The sequence below is a fragment of the Asterias amurensis genome, chromosome 13, assembly GCF_032118995.1.
Source record: "Asterias amurensis chromosome 13, ASM3211899v1".
Lineage (NCBI taxonomy): Eukaryota > Metazoa > Echinodermata > Asteroidea > Forcipulatida > Asteriidae > Asterias > Asterias amurensis.
In genome coordinates, this window is record NC_092660.1 from 13392320 (window position 1) to 13411399 (window position 19080).

A 19080-nucleotide genomic window follows, 5' to 3' on the forward strand; every position below is an offset into this window, starting at 1 on the left:
TATATTTTTTAGGTATTTTTTGGAGAGCAATACTTTCTTATTTTCAAGAATTTATGTTTAAATTTTCAAGATTAGCTGGAAAGTTTGTAAAACTGCTCTTGAAAATAAAAATTAGTCTCGCGCCAAAAAAAAAAAGAAAGTTTACTGTTGGCGAAACACCCACTATTCCACAAACAAGGCATGTCCGTTTATGATGGTCGTTGACGAATTACTTGATTTTTTTTTACCACTCAAGTTATACAGCGCCCTCATGCGTTGAAAATAATATTTTAAACCAAGATGGCGGCCTCCACAGGAAAATGCGTGAGGCATATTTCTTCAATGTTTTCACCCCGTTTAATCAGGATAAATTCTTCATATAATTGTGGTGCCTCTGCGAGAGTGTACGGAATAAGGTTTTGTAGCAATTTCAAGTCCAAATCGGCATCATATGGTGGTCAGGAAGAGACAGAAAATGTGAACAAAATTGAGCAGCAAGAAGAAACGCCGAAATGGAAGTTAACGAGGCAACATTTTGCGAAACGGTATGCCATGGAGGGCAAAGCTTCAGGTGTTGACCCGAGCATTATGTGGCCAACTCGGTCTGAGCTTGAGAACATTATCAAGGATGAAGAAGAATGGAATCCTTCTCTGCAACAAATGCAGTTAGAAATTGCTGAAGAACAACATGCTAAAGATCAGAAAAGAAAGAAACGGTCAGCACAGTTTTATCAATAAATATTAATTATTTAATCATTAATAGTAAAACAGCACAGGTACCCTTTTCTATTGTTTTAAATTAAAACGTTTCCATATCCTGCCGCCACTGGCATGATACCAAAATCTTTTAATTAAGAGCTCTGGTTATTCAACCAAATTAGCTATCATTTTAAGAGCATTGCCATTATAATATTATCATTATACTTGTTTCATTCAATGCCTGAGAAAGTGATTTACATTGGTTCTTAAACTATAGAGCACTGTTCCTGTAATTTTTTTCTTACAATGTATCGGCCTAGTTACATATTTTTAAATAGAGCGTATTTTTAACAACTTTTATTGAAACAATATAACACTCTGATTCTTACACAGGGAAGCGTTGATTGCAGCTAACATGAAAAAGATGCCTCAAATGATTGAGGAGTATTACAAAAAGCTGGCTCAGAAACAAGTAGTGCTCGATGAGCAGACAGCCAAGCGCAATCGTCTCCTTGAAGAAGCCAAGGACAAACTCGGATACGCCATTGATCCAAGAAGCAGCCGCTTCCAGAAGATGGTTCTAGAAATTGAGAAAGAAGAAAAGAAAAGAAAGAAAGACCTAAAGAAGAAAGGAATCCGTATGTAGGGAGAAGAAAAATGTCAGAACGATTGATGACTTGATGTACATGTGCGGTGTAATTTTAATATCTTGCAGATCAGACTTTACTTGTGAAACCTGGATTGTATGGCAGATTGTGAAGTCGAGATGATGTGAGACTAAAAGGAACTTCTTGCTAAACTTCTCCCTATCCACACACTTTAATGAGTACAAGAACCAGGCATGGAATTTCATGGAGGTCATGGCCTCCATTGCCTTGGTCATGATGCTTGACCTTAGTGCCCCTTCAAAAACAAGGGGTTGTTAAGTAGTGGGATGAAAAGACACAAACACTTGCATTATTCATGATTGCAGTTACCGGTATATAAAGATTACAAATTTGACAGTTGTGATATGAGTGGACAAAGCGTTCGCCTCTCACCAAGGTGACCCCGGTTCGACTCCCAGTCGGGGCAAAATATGAGTTGTGTTGTGCGTTGGTTCTCTGCTGTGCCATGAGGATTTTCCAGACTATCCGGTTTTCCACCCTCAGGAAAAAAATCAAACACTTTCGATCTTGGCTGTGCTCCGTGGTCATAATGGGTTGATGTGGCTGGCTGCTGAATGCGCCCTTGCATGCCTGCTTCTCGAACACGTTGTAGCCGCGTCCTTCGCAATTCAGCTCTAGCTGCGAGTAAGGACGATTAGCCCCCCAAATTATTATTAATAATATTATAATGATTTAGCGGCATAGCTGTTACTTTTCTAATATTTCACTGACATTGATTTCATTCACAATTTGTTTTTAACAACAAGAGACATGTGAAACCTTTATTAGCAACTTTTACTTAAAGAAATACTACTCAATGAAAATAAACCCAAGGGAAAGCACAAGGTGATGTAAACTGTCAACAGTAAGAAACTTGTTGTTGAGGCAAAAACAAGAAGAGTTGAATGAAAGACACCCTTTATCCAACCAAGCAGTTTCAATCTGATTCTGATATGTAGGTTTATAGTGAAATTAACCCCCAAAAATGTGTTCGAAATGGAAATATTTTGCCAACTTTTTAAATGAAAGATACACTTTTTCTAACCAAGCAATCGAAATCTGATTCTGATATGTATGTGAGCAAAATGGAAATATTTTGGAAAGACAATCTTCTTTGCCCAGTTATATCAATTCCCACCGAAGTATTCCCCTCAAAGTTTTGTAGGAAACATTCTGGAGTAATGTTGCAAAGAATCCACAAAAATGCCCAGCCTGTGGGACTCAATGGTATGTCATTTTGTATGGAATAGTAATAAAGTGTGTTTCAATTTATTCAAATAATGATGGACTGAAATTAATTGCTTGTCTTTCATTTGTATTTATGGTGTATTGAATACTATTGAGGGTGATTATGTAAGAGGATGGTTCACCGACAGCTATAGAGAATGCTTTAGTTTAATGAAGCCAAAGCCGTAGCCAGCCCAAACAAGCCATGTTGGTAGTCCAATCATAGAGTAAGGAAATACCCTTAATCTAGTCTATGGTTCAATATAACGTGTCACACAAATGAAACAATAATCAAGTTAATTCATAGATTAAAAAAAATAAGGGGTGGGGGGAAACAAGATCTTATCCACTGCTATAAAAGATGTGACCTGTGACATCACATGTTCACAAAAGAGCCACAGAACCTGGACTTCCTGCAGGCAGAATTTGTACACAGCCTAATAGAAGAAGACATAAAATCTTAAAGTTTATGGAGATCGCACTGTCTAATTCTTATCAACTTTTGATATGATGCAAGGGGGCACATCTCAAAACTTGTCCAGCTTTTACTTTCGTAACTCCTCTTGGTTTAACGTGGAAATTATGACACAAAATGTCAGCTTTCCTGTTGGACCAGTGTAGTACACAGTGCCTGCCAGAATACTTAAAGAATGTACAAGGTCACACTTATTGTAAACATGGTTCATAAGGTCTTTAGATTTACAAAAACCATAGGGGAAGTGTTGGGGGGGGGGGTCTAGGGTAAGGCATCTGTTATCGGCACGCAAGAGTTTACTGCAAGAGAAAAAAAAAATGCATTTTCTTCCCTAATTGAAAAGACCGAAACGGTAGGGTACATCCAGCATTAAAATTTAACCAAAAATATTACCCCCACTAGATTCGAATTTTCAACCTGGGTCTTTCGCTCGGAAATCTCATTCATTTCATTCATTTCAATACATTTATTTCAATGTTGCCATAAAGTTACATTTGTGTACATCATTAAAGTTAATATACATGGTAATGAATAATTAATGGCAAACCACAGATGAAGTAAAGACAATAACAATTTACACCGAAGTTGAGTAGATAATGACAAACAGGACAACATCTAGGCATAGGGTGAAGCAAAGCTTTTGTTCCCGTACCTACGGACAGACAAAAGACGAACAAAACAAACAAATACACCAACAGACTACCACAACACTGACTTACATACAAAACATGTACATGTATGGGTACAAAGACAAACATCATCCGAAAAATATATCATAACTTTAACTAAGAATTAAGGACTGCTTTTAATTTTTTTGCAAATTTTGACAAAGTTAGTGCAGATTTAAGTGAATCACTGAGACTATTCCAATATGTAGTACCACGTTGGACAAGACTATTTCTAAATAAAGATGTTCTGTTAAAATGGACATAAAGATTTTTCTTACGAGTACTTCGAGTATCATACGAATGAATATTTGAAGTTAAGGTAAAGAAAGAGTTAAAACAAGAAGGTAATGCATTATGGTTGTATTTATACATAAACTTACCTAAGTTAAGGCGATAAAGATCATTTAATTTTAGAAGTTTAAATTGTTCAAAAAGTGGAGCTGAATGATCACGATAACCAGCATTAGAAATGATTCGAACAGCCCGCTTTTGTAAAGTAAATAGTTTGTTACACTGAGTTGAAGAACACCCCCAATTGAGAATGCAATAGTTTAAATACGGCAGAACAAAAGAATTATAGATGGTCAATAAGATATTACTAGGTAGGAAAAACTTTAAGCGATTCATTATACCTATATGTTTAGATATTTTAATTGATACATCTTTGATATGATTTTTCCAAGTTAAATGTTCATCAATATATATACCTAAGAATTTCGTGACTTTCAGTTGATTCAAGTTGATACCATTTAGAACTAAGGGAATAGATTGAGTGTATTTATATTGATTTGCACAAAATATAACATAGTTAGATTTTAGTATATTAATACATAACTTATTTGCTAAAAGCCAAGTACTTATTTTATAAAGTTCCAAGTTAAGGTTCTGAATTGCGGCATCTACATTATTATGACTGTACAATAAACTTGTGTCATCTGCAAATAAGCAAAATGAAATAATATCAGAGGAGTTACAAATGTCATTGATGTAAATAATAAAAAGCAAGGTAAGTTTTTGTGCCTTTTTTTCAAATTAATTCCTCAATGGTGTTTTGGGTGATATTGTAGGATTCATTAGACATTGAGGATCACGTTCGTGTTCATAGAATTTGTGTCATGATTTTCAAAAGTGGTAAAAAAATGGAGCAAATCTGCTGACTAGCTGTCGAAATTGTACGTTTTTAACCATTTCGCGCCCCGCACACATTGCGTCTGCTTCGTAACCCTCCGGCAACGCCGTCGGCAGGAGGGTTACGTTATCGCAACTAGTTTGGCTGGTAACATTATTTGGTACCCGTTGTTTGTGGTGTGGTGGTGGTGTGTGGCCGGCACAGGATAGCCCTCGCCCCCCCCCCCCCCTTCTCGATCGCAATTTGTGTGTCCTTCCTCTATGCTGTTACATCATAAAGCATTTAGATCAAAATTGCCACTGTTGCAGTGCTTTTCATCGATGAGGGGTTTGTTTTTCTCCTTCTTTCTATATAAGCTGATTAGGAAAAAAGGGAATCCTTAAGAATAAATTAGGAAATTGTTTGAGGATGGCAATTCTAAACAAAAGCAGAAAAACAAATTGCTTCTCGATTCCCACCTTCATGCCCTAAGCTCCCCCCCCCCCCCCAAAAAAAAAACACCCTTACATTTCTCTACCCCGTTTTAGAGAATCATAATCGATTTCCGATGGTAACCCGACCGAGTATCTTCACACCTCACTGAGAGACGTCATACCAGTGGCGATACAATTTAGTCACCAAGGCGCAGTAGCTAAACCCACGGACCTCCATCAGTGCAGCAGAGAGCCACAGCAAATGAGTAGGCCGTTGATTTGCTGCGAGACACGGGACGTCGGACGGCGGTACACACTGCTTCAGCCACCGCCAACGTAAGTGACCCCATGGTGACCCAAACCGCCGGACTGTCTATTATTTAAGCTAACAACCTTTTCTGTGAAAAGCAACCGTGAATTGTAAGTATACCCTCGTTAGTAGTGTTTTGATAATAACATGAATTTATTTTTGAGTGTACCGGTCTCCATTTGTTGAATTTGACAGCTGTTTTTGACTTGTTAAACAAGTTAATTGTTTGCATGGTAAAGAAACGGCAAAAATGGCGTTGAGATTTTAACTATTGTTGTTGTCCAGTTTACGGACAAGTCTATTATTATCGTAGGAGTTAAGTCTCGGATAACTTTCCGTATGGCGCCACCACTTTTTCACTCATTTTTACAAAAAGGGATATATCATTCAGGTAAATTAGATACTATATTATTTTATTTCGAATGAAAAAGTGGTGGCGCCATACGGAAACTTTTCCCATTGTTTTTTAGCAAGCATGGCAAGCAAGCCTGATATGTCTCTCTTTTTTTCAACATGTTTTGATCAATAAGTTTTGCATGTAATGCACATTCAGTTCGGCTGTTCAGTGCTCTCCCCTAAGATAATGCTCATAAGTTGCGATAACGTAACCCTCCTGCTTCGCCGCCGGCAGGAGGGTTAGTTACGTTATTGCAACTACTCATCTATATGATCTAGGACCAATTGGCGTAAATCACTTACATGTAATGGACAAAACCAAATTTTGGCTGATACACGTAGGGGATAACTTTCCGTGTGGTGCCACCACTTTTTCACTTATTTGTACAAAAGGGATATCTTATTGAGGTAAATTAAATACTATATTATTTCATATCAAATGAAAAAGTGGTGGCACCATACTGAAATTTTTCCCACGTAGGCCTACAATGTAAACAAAAATATATTAATAAATATTTAATTAATTAATTTCACAAAACAAAAATCATTACAAATTTAAGAATGCATTTGAAGGTTGCCCAGCTCAAAACCAAAGATAAACACCAAGCAGTAAACATTTTGATCACTGTGATCTGGCCAAACTTCTAAAATTTGGTTCAGTAATTTCCTGCAGTTTTGAAATATCCTTGAAAGAACCCTAGACAGTTGATTTTATTTAAGACACTGCATACCTGTGTATTGTTAGTGATTGTTCCCGCAGTAAATTTGGCTATTAGAGAAATTGTATAGTTTGTGTTATCAGTTGTTTAAAATGGTTTAACGAAAAAACTAACAAGATTTTAATGATTTTTTCCCCTCAGCTCATTTGCAGGCAAACAAAATTTCAAGAAAATGAGGCTCAAAATCAAGAGGGAAAACATCAATGCATTTTAAGTAAACTTGGTGAAAAAAGAATCAACAAAACTAAGTGAATCATCGGACAAAATGTGATTTGAGTCAAGGTGGAAATCGTCATTGTTTTATGTTGCTCTCACGTGTAACTTTGATGCCAAGGAGGGCATCCAGTCACATTACCAGCGAATATGAGATTTCATCCTCGTTGCCATGGAAGCAATATTGAACTCACAGAGGAGGACACGAGGGCAACTCGCGTCAACAGTTTCAGCCACGCGATTGTGTACAGCAACCGACCCCTCTCCGCGGGGCAGAAGATTTCGTTTGAATTCTGCAAGTACGAGACGTGCTGGAATGGAGCGCTCCGAGCAGGTTTGACCAATCGGAATCCGGATAGCATTGACCCAGGTGCCTTACCCCAGTATCTACTGCCGAACCCCACAGAGCAACATGTACCTGGAACGTGGGCCAAGCCACTCCCGGAAGACAAGGCAAAGACGGAGAATCTCTTCTCATTTTTCTACACGGAGGAGAGAGTGGTGCAGTTCTTTATAAACAATGAACATCTGCAACAATATGAAATACCGGACAATTCGGTTGACATTAGTAAACCGGTTTGGGTTGTGCTGGATCTCTATGGATGGACTGTGTCTATAAGATGTGTTCAACCAAGTAAGTACCTTTTAAGATACTCAACCTTATTGTTGTTATTATTGTATCTTTCTAGTGAGTAATGAAACCAAGAGCAAGCAACAATGTTTTCAGTAGAAACCTTTTTCTATGATGAAGTTTTAGTTTTAGTTTTATATGTGGGAGGCAAACCATCAATTTGAGGGAAAACACTAAAAAAAAACGGGTGGACTGAAACCCAATCAATTCCCCTTGTCCTGTATGGTTTGCAGAGCTGAACGACAGGGAAAGAAAGAAACTACTAAGCCAACCCAATCCCCAACTATGAATTTTTCCCCTGCATGAAAATGTTTGTATACGCCTAAAATGGGTGGGGAAAGGAAACAACTTTGTACAAATTAAAAGAACACTTACAGAATTGTTTTTTGCTAACAAATCAGTTGCTGACAGTTCAAACACTTTATGTTATCCACCAATACACAAACTGACAAACCTCTAGAAGTTGAGATTGATCCGCCATCTGGGTCACGAGAAAATAGTGAAAAACCGATTACACAGTTTGCATGACATCGATACAAAAACAAAAATGAATTTAAACGCTTATTGAGCGTTTAACTTTCAAACAGGGAATTAGTTTTATTTATTTCTCATCAAGTTTGACATTTCAGACAGAAATATTTCAAGGGATGTTTTCTACTATCATCATCATTAGACCATGTAAGTTTTATGTAAATCTGTGATCTTCACGATTTTTGTTCTGACCAATTCTGTACACTAAGCAATCGACATTTTATTACCAATTCATAAATACCCCAGACAGTTTCCCCACTCCGATTGGTGGAGAGCGCATCACGTGGGGGTGTTTAAACGGTTGACTTCCGGGTGTCAGGCGCGCAAGATTATCACGTGGAACGCAGTTCATACACATATGTAGCTATTAGTAACAGCGCGTAATCTATTTCTAAGTGCGCCCGCAAATCTCGCATGTTCTTACTTAAACGCTCTTCTTACATTATGAACATTGCTTAAAGGAACACGTTGCCTTGGATCGGTCGAGTTGGTCTTTGAAAAGCGTGTGTAACCGTTTGTTATAAAATGCATGTTAGAAAGATGATTGAAAAGTAGAATACAATATTCCGCTCACATTTGCCTCGAAATTGCGTTGTTTTCCTTTTACTTTGCGAACTAACATGGTCAGCCATTTAATTTTGACTCCCATAAATGACCGACCGTGTTTGTCGACGAGGTAAAAGGAAAACCATGCAATTTCGAGTGATACAAGTGTGGATCATTATATTTTCCTTTTAAAATATCTTTCTAGTCATATGCATTTTATAAAAAATGAATACAAATGCTTTTCAAAGACCAACACGACCAATCCAAGGGAACAAGTTCCTTTAAACGCTTGAAGGAAACAAACTTGCACACTTTATCTAGTCTCGATGTTCCAACATGCACAAAACTTGCTTACATGTAGACCATGTAACCTGTACTCGGTACTTTCCCCGAGTCCTGTGAAAAAATATCACAGGCATGTTACTCGGGTGGATTCGAACTGCCTTTAGCTACTGGGGAACCGCGGTAGTCTAGTTGGTAAGACACTGCTCTAGAATTGCAAGGGTCAAGGGTTCGAATCCTATGTTTTGGCAGGGGGTACCGCAACCATAAGAGATGTTAAATTTGCATCGGGGATAAAGAATATTAATTTTTGGTTTTACTCATACATTTTTTGTTTTATATCCATACACCGATGTGTGTTAGCACTTTATACTCAGTACTTTTAACATCTCTTATACTGTGCCATCATCATGTTAAAGACACTGGACACTATTGGTAATTGTCAAAGACTAGTCTTCACAGTTGGTGTATCTCAACATATGCATAAAATAACAAACCTGTTAAAATTTGAGCTCAATCGGTCGTTGAAGTTGCCAGATACAATAAAAGAAAAAACACCCTTGTCGCACGAAGTTGTTTGCTTTCAGATGCTTGATTTGGAGACCTCAAATTCTAAATCTGAGGTCTCAAAATCAAATTCGTGGAAAATTACTTCTTTCCCGAAAACTACTCCACTTCAGAGGGAGCCGTTTCTCACAATGTTTTATACTACCAACCTCTCCCCATTTAATACTGGTACCAAGTAAGGTTTTATGCTAATACTTATTTTGAGTAATACCAAAAGTGTCCACTGCCTTTAAATGAAAATAAATGCAAAGAGCCTCCAGGCCTGAACTTTGGAGTCCTGCAGGCCCATTTTGTCTTCAGCACAACTTTGGAAGAAAACATAAAATCTTGTATTTCATCCAGATTCTCAAAACTTGTTTGACAGCTGTTATTTGTTAAAACTCTTTTATTTATGTGGAAATAATGACACACAATGTTAAATTTCCCATATTTATGACCAGTGTTGAATGATCTTGCCTGCCAGTGAGCCCTGGATTGTTCCTGGTGACTGTTTTTTGTAAACAGGTAGCATGGTCTAAAAGATGTGAAAGAACTTAGCCTATCCAACAAAACGAGTGTCAGAACGATCATTTATAAAAAAAAACTGAATTTCTCAATTCCAAAACATTCCTTGTAAAAAACATTTAAAGGAACATTACAGAATTGTTTTTTTTGCTAACAAATCAGTTGCTGGCAGTGTGAGCACTTAAAAGTTTTTGTAATGTAATCCACCATAATTTAAACTAACAAACCTGTAGAAATTTGAGATCGATCGGCAACCTGGGTCACGAGAAAATAATGAAAACCTGATAACACATTTTGCATGATATCGATTTTAAACAAAAAATGAATATTACACTCACTGAGTGATAAACTCCAAACATTTAATTATTTATGACATTTTAGACATTTCAAGGGATGATTTCTGTTATCATCATCTTTAGACCGTAAGTTTTTAATGTAAATCTGTGATTTTAAACAAGTTCTTTTCTCACCAATTCTGTAATGTTCCTTTAATCAAAAGAGAAAATATGAAAATGTTTCTTGAATTAAAAGAGTTTATTGTTTTTTCATAGTTCAAGATGACGTCCCATCAGAGGTGATCTCCCGAGGGCCAGAAGCAACAGCGGCATTTCAAGTTGCTGCTAATTCTGGAACTAAGGCGGTACATCGAACGCGGTTGATGATCATTGGGCAGGCTGGAGCGGGAAAGACTAGTCTCAAGAAAAATCTACTGGGGCAAAGGTAATTTTTTCCCGCATTAAATACTTGATTTTTTTTGTTTTTTGAATTATAAGACCCATCTACAGGCCTGATATTTTATCTTTGAGAGGGCAAGGCCTTTTTCATTTTGAAAAGAGCACTTCCATTGAAGAATAATAAAGTCTATGAAAACTTTTGAAGAGGCACCAAGGCTAAGACCACGGTTTTCGTGAAATTCCATGCCTGCCTTTTAAGGGTGTACAAGGTGTTCAACACAATCTGCAATCTAACGTGCCAAGAAACAGCGGGGCCCAATTGGACTGAAACCCGAGTCTCTCTGCATGTTGATCAAATACACCAGAGCTTGAGTCTGATGCACTTGACCGCTCGCTCTGCCACAACACGGCAGGTACGATGACAATTCAAATTTGTCCAGATGCGTTCACACCATAATTGTAACACATGACCCTGTGGAGGGCAGTTAAAAATGATGACTTTAAACTGACTCAATGGATCAAAATCATGCAAAATAATTGTAAATTGTACTTTCTTAACCAATCTCTGTTGAGGTTCATGTATTTATAAGTATCCTGTCATACTCTGAAATGACATGGTAACGCAACATTTAAACGGTTGGACTCTAATTATGGTGATCATGCCTGATCCAATGATCATTTTTTTTTAAGTTACAAAAATACAAGTCTTATGAAGCCGTGTGTGTGAAATATGCCACCAACACACACAAAGACAGAATTGTTCGTCTACTAAATTACATAACCATACTCATTGCTTAACAGTGCTCTGGGTTTCTTGTTTGGTCATCATGCAGGTGGGTGTGTTTCATTGGCTAATAGGCGAGTTTTGTCTGCAAAAGAACAGAACAAAATGAGGCAGTATGTTAGTTATTAAAATATTGAAAAGATGAAAGGACAGATATTCAGTTGAAAAATTCTTAAATAAAAAATTATGTTATTGAAAGCAACAATTTCTTTATAAAGTGCTAAAAAAGATAGATGAGTGGTCAAAGAATACATTTTTTGCCCAGTTGAAAATGTTCGGTTTTATGCCTTGTGGTAGAGTTGATAAATTTTCCAAATGTTTAAAAACTCTCAGAGGGAGTGCACTGCTTAGTAAATTTGACAACTGCCTTATTGCAATTTTTTTGTATGTTTCAAAAATGGTTTGCATGGTAACATGCTTGTGGAAAATCTTGCAGGTGACTAAATATTTGTTTTTAGACTTGACCAGCCAGCAGGTGAAAAAATAGTTAAGGGAAATATAGTTTACCTCCTGCGACGTGACAAATTTTCAGTCTTTTATATTTCTTTTAGAATCTCATCCCTGATAAATAAATAAAAAAGTCTAATTAAAACAGTTTATATATTATAATATATAAAATTGAAAAACCCCAAAGCAAATGCCCCGGTAAAAAAATATAAAAAAGTATTCAGAGTGGGACACTACACTTGTCATACGGGAAGTTTACCACATAAGTGTTATACAAACAACAGCTTGACAAGTTCACTGAGGCTTAATTTGACTGAGCCGAGGAATTTATCATAGCATACACTATGGACAATAATATTTCACCAGGGGTCTTTGTTAAACCATGGCTTCGGCTCTGGCTCTTGGCTCCATCTGCTGATGTTAGAACCACTGCGTGCAACACGCGCTAGTCCAAAACTACAGGTTGAAGGCCGGGATACATTTCCACTGCAAATCCAGCACAAAAAGCCTGAGCCAGAGCCCAATCCGAAGTTTGAGAAAGGCCCTCAAGGAGAGCTGCTCAAGCAGCAATAATAAAACTTTTCTGATGAACAAAAATGAGAAGGAGATTACCAGTCGTGTACATGTTGGATGGTGTTTTGGGTTGTATAGTAACTTTTTTTTTCTGGTTTTAAAGCATAGTTTGTTGGTGCTTCCTTTCTGTTTGCGATTGTTGGGCCCTGGATGCTTCGTCTGCGACTTAACTTAATATGATGAAAATAAAATGCACTCTAGGGAGAGGGAACGATCTTATCAAGAACAGCTTTGTCAACAGGTTCTTACACAGCATGAAGAAGAAAATCAATAAATACAATAAGCAATTGTTTGATTAAGCTGGCCAAAAATAGATGTGCCCACAACCCCCCCCCCCCCCTTTTGCAGGCCCAGGTGTCAACATAAACGAGGGCATTCAACAGTATAAAGTCATGGTACAAAATGTTGTTGACAGTTTTTCTTATTAATGAAAGCTTTTCTTTAGCGCCTATCAATAAAACCATGGCCCTTGAAAAAAATATATAAAAAACCCAACACAAACCTTATGGAACGTGCTGTTGCATGGACGTTAATTGTGGCCTCTGGACATGCTGGTGCACGGAAAAAAAATATATTGCCTGGTGATTGGTTTGGTTGTAGTAGACAAGGCTGCCTCGGTCTCCATTCTGGTTGCCATGGCGATAGATGCAGGCGCAATGGAGGGAGAGAAAGTAGGAGCCCACATCTAATTGATGACATCGAGTTTTGCGTACAGCTTCTGAAACGATGACTACATCGATTTTACCAAGCCTTAGCGTTACACCCGAAGCTATCTGGATGCACGGTTGAAACCAAGGTGGTCTGGAGGGAATGTAGCAATTGAACGATAATTACCGCTTGAAGGACCAAACTGACGGCCAAACTGAAAGACAGACAATAATGTCTGGTGCGTAATTCCTTTGCCCTTTCATTAGGCCCTATTGAAAAGATCAGAAAATAAAAAATGCCCCTGCAAGCGTACGATAAAGTATTCATAATTGTACAAGCAGTTTACTTTGTATATCGTTTTGGATTAGATAATGTTGACGTTTCGACCAAGGATTAGACAATGTTGACGTTTCGACCCACGCTTTCTCGGCGGCTAAATGGCAACAAAACACGACACAATTGAAAGACAGACAACAAATATTTTCTAAAGAATTGTTTTGCCCTTTCATAAGTGAAAAGATCAAACATGAAAATGTGTATTGTTTTGTGTTGTTACATAACCTAGGGTCTGAACTTCAAGCCTTTATTATTTGTTGCATTTTTTTCATTTTTACCAAGTGGGTTGTTTTAGTTGGTCAGCAGTTTGCAACAGCTAATTCTGTTTTCTCGTTAGACTGTAGTGTTAAGTTCAACAAATTAATGTATTGTAAGCACAAAATGACAATGAATTTAAAGTAACATAAACATAAGCGAGTGGTGATGATACGCCAACTACTGGGTACCTCGGGGGAATGTTATGAGAATAAATTAAAGATCTGCTCATCATGAAGAATGTGATGATGTACTGTAGTGACGATAGAAAATGGATTGCTGCACACTGTCTCATTCATTTTAAGGCGTTACAAGAACTGCCAACTCTCCCTAATTCTGCAGAAAGTTTCCCTGATAATAAACCAGTCTTTCCATATTCTGATGAACAAAATATAAACAAATCTCCCTAATTGTGGAATCTTTTTGCCTATTAGGTTGAATATAATTCTAGAATCTCCCGATTGTTATATTAAATTCTTTCTGATTGCAGGATGCAAAATGTTGGCAGCTCTGATGGCTTTGAAATTTACACTGGACCGATAGCTTGAGGCCAGTAATTTTTAGTGTCTTGCCAGTAATCATACAAGCTATGATTATACAACTCTGGTGGTCTTGTGTTTTTCAATTGAATAACGATGCCTGAAGTTCTCTGTCAATCTTGGAAAACAAAAGGTCAATATGTTGAATTTTAGTCAGATCAATATCTCTTGTTAAAGTGAAATGAGATAAATCTTCTCTTACTGTCTTAGTACGGATTCAAATAGAAACAATCTGTGTAGCTATTTTTTTTCCTCATTTAAGATTTTGGTCTTTTTGGTAAAAATACATTCTGGTCAAGTTAACATTTTTAGCTAAAAAAAGCCCTGCTGTCTGGGGAGTTTTCCCTTAAATTTGAGCCCTTGCCTAAGGCATTCTTGAAGGAATTAATTAGAGACACACTGTCATTCTGTATTGGGTTTTAAGTTCCAACCTGATTGCATGGGTTTTCTCAATTTGGGTTTTCCTCCCTAAAACTGAATATTTCTTGTTGTGATTCGTGCTAACTGTTCTGTAATTTTTGCTTGACGTGGGTTCAAATCCCGGTCTTGACACTTGTGTCCTTAAAGCAATACATTTAAAACCACTATTTCTTTGTCCCTCACATAAAACGTAAAGCTGCTAGTCAGATGTGTTGTATATTGACATAAAGAAACCAGCTACATTTATCACCAAGAGAAGGGGTTCGCCCCAGTGTTTCTGGCAGTAGCTATAACTCGGCACCTTGTTACAAAGCATCGCATAATTGGGTCTCATAGATCAAAAACTTCAGAACCTGTCTGGAAAAACATAATGATATAAAGCACCTTGAAATGCCTGAAGATAAAGCCTTGACAAATATTATTATTCCTCAGGAGCTGTACAAAAACACAGCATTTGAAGAATTTAAAATGTAACATTAAACAGTGTTGTATCTATAGTATTGGTTTGCATTTTGGACTTATTCAAGCATTGTTTAAAATTATTTTGTGTGTATTTATTTGTTTAGAAATAAGATATCAACCTTGGCTCTTCAGGATTTCAGAATAATTTTATGTCATTTACACGATGTCTGAACATGAGCATGTACATGTACATGTAATGTACAAAGTGTATTTCATATTTTGAATGCTCTACTGTACACCACCCATACATGTTGATGCATGAACACCCACGCATCCAATATACACTTGATTATTATGTTCCAAGCTCTTTCTCCCTCATCACTACGGAAACGCGTAAATGCCGACTTGGTGTTATTTCAGCATCATTTCACTACATTCCATTTGTTGTTCAACGGTAGCAGAACCAGCTTTTGACTGCGGTGCTCTTTAGAATTTCATACTAGACTGTTTAATGTTGCATCAATTGTTATAATGCTGTTGCTTTGTACAGCTCTTAAAGAATAATATTTAATATTTGGCACTGTATCTACAGACATTGTTAAAGCGCTGATCTTTTCTTTTCCTAGACAGGTTTTTGAAGTTTTTGAACAGTTAGAGTAGACTAAGCTTGGGCGATATCACGATATTATCGAATATCGCGATATTAATTTGGACACGATTTCGATATCGGATGGATTTGGTTTTAATCGAAATATCGATATATCTCGATATATCGCGATATATCGCGATAATCGCGATAATTGCGATATATCGATATATCGATTAAATATCGCGATGTATTTGCTAGCTGATACCCCATAGATTTGGAGTAAAACCAGAAGAATAGGTCATTAGAACACCTCTCTTATACTAGGACTGTCTCTTCTACAACTTTCACTTGGAGTTATAAGACTGATGATGTCAAATTTCATTAATCGCGATTATATTGAATATCGCGATATATTGTCGGCGATATATCGTGAATAAAATAAATCGTATCGCCCAAGCTTAGAGTAGACCCATTTCATCCTATCCGAAGGGTGAAGCAAAAGTAATTTTATCAGTAAGGTAGCCTAAATGTAGTAAGTCGTTTGTACCTGAGAACAAAAGGGGTCAACAAAAGACAGGGTTTAGAAATGCTATGTGGACTGGGAATGTCCACACATCTGGGCCCAATTTCATAGAGCTGCTAAGCACAAAAATGTCCTTAGCATGATATTTCTTCCTTGATAAAAACAGGATTAACAACCAAATTTCCATTTGTTGCATACTGCTTGTTACTGGTATTCAGCTGATGTTTGCTCATCCTGAAAATCATGTGGAAATTTGGTTGGTAATCCTGTTTTTATCGAAGCAGAAATTTCATGCTTGCAGCTTTATGAAATTGAGCCCTATAGAGCTGTGTGTGTTTTTCAGAATAAACTGTCACTTTATTCATTAGTTCCATCCTAAAAGAGAAATCAAAAACAATGGTCTTGTCAAACTGTGTTCTAGTCCAGTGCAGTTTTTGTTGTGGTCCATGCAGAGCAGATTGTCTGTATGGTCTGGCACATGGAACTTTTTGAGCAGTATTATAAGTTATCACACAAGTGCGAGTAGAATACGGACAAATATAGCGCTTCTGCGTCCCATATCCAACAAGGCCGATTTGGATATGGGACGCAGACGCGCTATATTTTCTGTATTTCCACGAGCGCGCGTGTGATAACGTATTTATCTTCAAGCAAACTTGGCGCGTGACTTAGAACACACAATACGCATGGTAGTGATATTAGCCGTGCAATATAGGTTTTTATCACCACTCCATTCTGCCAATCTGATTGGAGGATTAGCGCGTACTTGAAGATAAAAGTTGTTTTTGCTTGACCTGGGTTCGAGTTCAGATCTTCACCCTTATCAAGACATTTAAAAAAGACTTACTACGTGTAGCTTTCTGATAAAATTTCTAAACTCTGTCTGGCGAGTGGTTGCTGGCATGCGTATGAATTCAGGACCCAATTTCATAGAGCTGCTTAAAAGCACACAAAAAATAGCTAAGCACAACAACATTTTGCTCACCAGAAAAATTTTACCAGCTGAAATACCATTTTTACATGTACGGGCTCTTCCTTTGGAAAATCCCAGGATCTTGCAAAGGAAGTGCCCTTTATAAAATGAAAATGACCGTACCATCTCAAAGATGAAATTTCAGGCCTGAAATGTTCATAGATTTTTATATGACTTTCATAAAGATGGTCACAGTAGAACCATGTTCCCTAGAAATGTTTTTAATTACAGAACAAATGTTGTCTGCGTGCTTTATTAAAGAAATTACGGCAGACTATTAGGAGGTTTCCAGGCAAAGGGCCTACTGTCTGAAACTTGATAATTTGTTTTGCTGCAGATTTTACTTAAAGGCAGTGGACACTATTGGTAACTGTCAAAGACTAGCCTTCACAGTTGGTGTATCTCAACATAAGATGCATAAAATACCAAACCTGTGAAAATTTGAGCTCAATCGGTCATCGAAGTTGCAAGATAATAATGAAAGAAAAAAACACCATTGTCACACGAAGTTGTGTGCGTTTAGATGGTTGATTTCGAGACCTCAAGTTCTAAATCTGAGGTCTCGAAATCAAATTCGTGGAAAATTACTTCTTTCTCGAAAACTATGGCACTTCAGAGGGAGCCGTTTCTCACATTGTTTTATACCATCAACATCTCCCTATTTCTTGTCACCAAGTAAGGTTTTATGCTAATAATTATTTTGAGTAATTACCAATAGTGTCCACTGCCTTTAAGAGGCATACGTTGTATAAGGCCAAAATAACAAAATCATGTTTAGCGTCCCCACAACCTTGTTGAACCCACGACCTTGTGAATGCAAGTCCAGCAGTCCAACAACTTGACCACAGAGGCCGCCTCCTTTAAAAATAAAAATAGCCCAGCCAGCCGGTTGTCTTTAAAAATGTGTCGGCCGGCCATTTTGAGAAAAAAAAAGAAGAGAAAAGGCCCTCCTTTCCTTTTTTTCATAAAAGGCAGGACGCTAAACATGTATTTGTTTGATTTGGCCTTACTGTCTGAACGTAATAATTTTTTTAACTGCAGCTTTTATAATTTAAGAGCCATTTTATCTATATTTTCAAGAACATTTTGTTTTGTTTTGATAGATGCGAGACTGAGGAGACATCAACAAGCGGAATTGACGCTACCCATCTCTGCCACATCCTTAATAAAGACGGAGCTCACATCTGGCAGGAACAGCCCATAGAAAAGTCGGACCTGGAAAAAGCCACGCTCGGTGAGTGTCTCCGAGAGAGCCTAATGGATTTAGTTTCTTTTCATTATTATCCTGGAAATTATATACACATAATTCAATTATTTAATTGGGTTAAGTGTAGTCTTGAAAATTTCTTTCAGACACACATTAAAAAAAAAACCTTAAGAAAAACCTTGGAACTCCTAATTCAATAGATTTCTCGTTACCGGGTATCTTAAATGTGTTATACAGGATTGGTAGAGCTGAGTGAGTTCATGTCTTGTGCGATCAACCATTGAAGGGACACGTTGCTTTGGATCAGACGAGTTGGTCTATGAAAAGTGTTTGAAACTGTTTGTAATGAAATGCTATATGGTTAGAAAGATGTTTTAAAAGTAGAACATAATGATCCACACATGTACATGCCTCAAAATTGCGTAGATTTTAAATTAACAATGTCTGCAATTTTGTGGAGTCAAACACAAATTGGCGTGCCGTGTTAATTCATGTCGTTTATGGAAAACCGGCAATTTTTAAGCATTTATGTGTCAATCATTATATTCCACTTTTAAAACATGTTTCTAACCATTCATTTCATAACAAACGGTTTCAAATGCTTTTCATAGTACCAACTTGCCCGGTCCAAGGCAACGTGTCCCTTTAAACGTTAGATAACAAACCTGTGAAAATTTTTGCATTATTTGTTGTTTGAATTATTGTACACTCTTGGCACTGAACACTATTGGTATTACTCAAAATAATTTTTAGCATTTAAAACGTACAATGAGT

General features: G+C 37.2%; 2 protein-coding genes across 2 annotated transcripts in view; both read left to right on the forward strand.

Moving 5' to 3' along the window:
• The first annotated feature begins 287 nt into the window (after positions 1–287).
• Positions 288–2606, forward strand: LOC139945858 (large ribosomal subunit protein mL64-like). The gene is made up of 2 exons (XM_071943350.1): positions 288–695; positions 1072–2606. The coding sequence occupies exons 1-2, from the start codon at positions 322–324 to the stop codon at positions 1322–1324; spliced, it is 627 nt and encodes a 208-aa protein (XP_071799451.1). The 5' UTR covers positions 288–321; the 3' UTR covers positions 1325–2606.
• Positions 2607–5511: 2905 nt separating this feature from the next.
• LOC139945846 (uncharacterized) overlaps positions 5512–19080 on the forward strand; it is a 42511-nt gene continuing 28942 nt past the window's right edge. Inside the window, exons 1-4 of the mRNA XM_071943333.1 lie at positions 5512–5657; positions 6804–7509; positions 10488–10656; positions 18203–18333. Of these exons, the coding sequence (XP_071799434.1) occupies positions 7026–7509; positions 10488–10656; positions 18203–18333 (784 nt within the window). The 5' untranslated portion in view covers positions 5512–5657; positions 6804–7025. The remainder of the gene's footprint in view (positions 5658–6803; positions 7510–10487; positions 10657–18202; positions 18334–19080) is intronic.

What these genes read in the sequence shown, in the direction of transcription:
- LOC139945858 (XM_071943350.1), top strand. Translation starts at nt 322, where the DNA reads ATGTTTTCACCCCGTTTAATCAGGATAAATTCTTCATATAATTGTGGT. An exon ending in GATCAGAAAAGAAAGAAACG is followed by an intron (nt 696 to 1,071) that starts GTCAGCACAGTT and finishes ATTCTTACACAG; the next exon opens with GGAAGCGTTGATTGCAGCTA.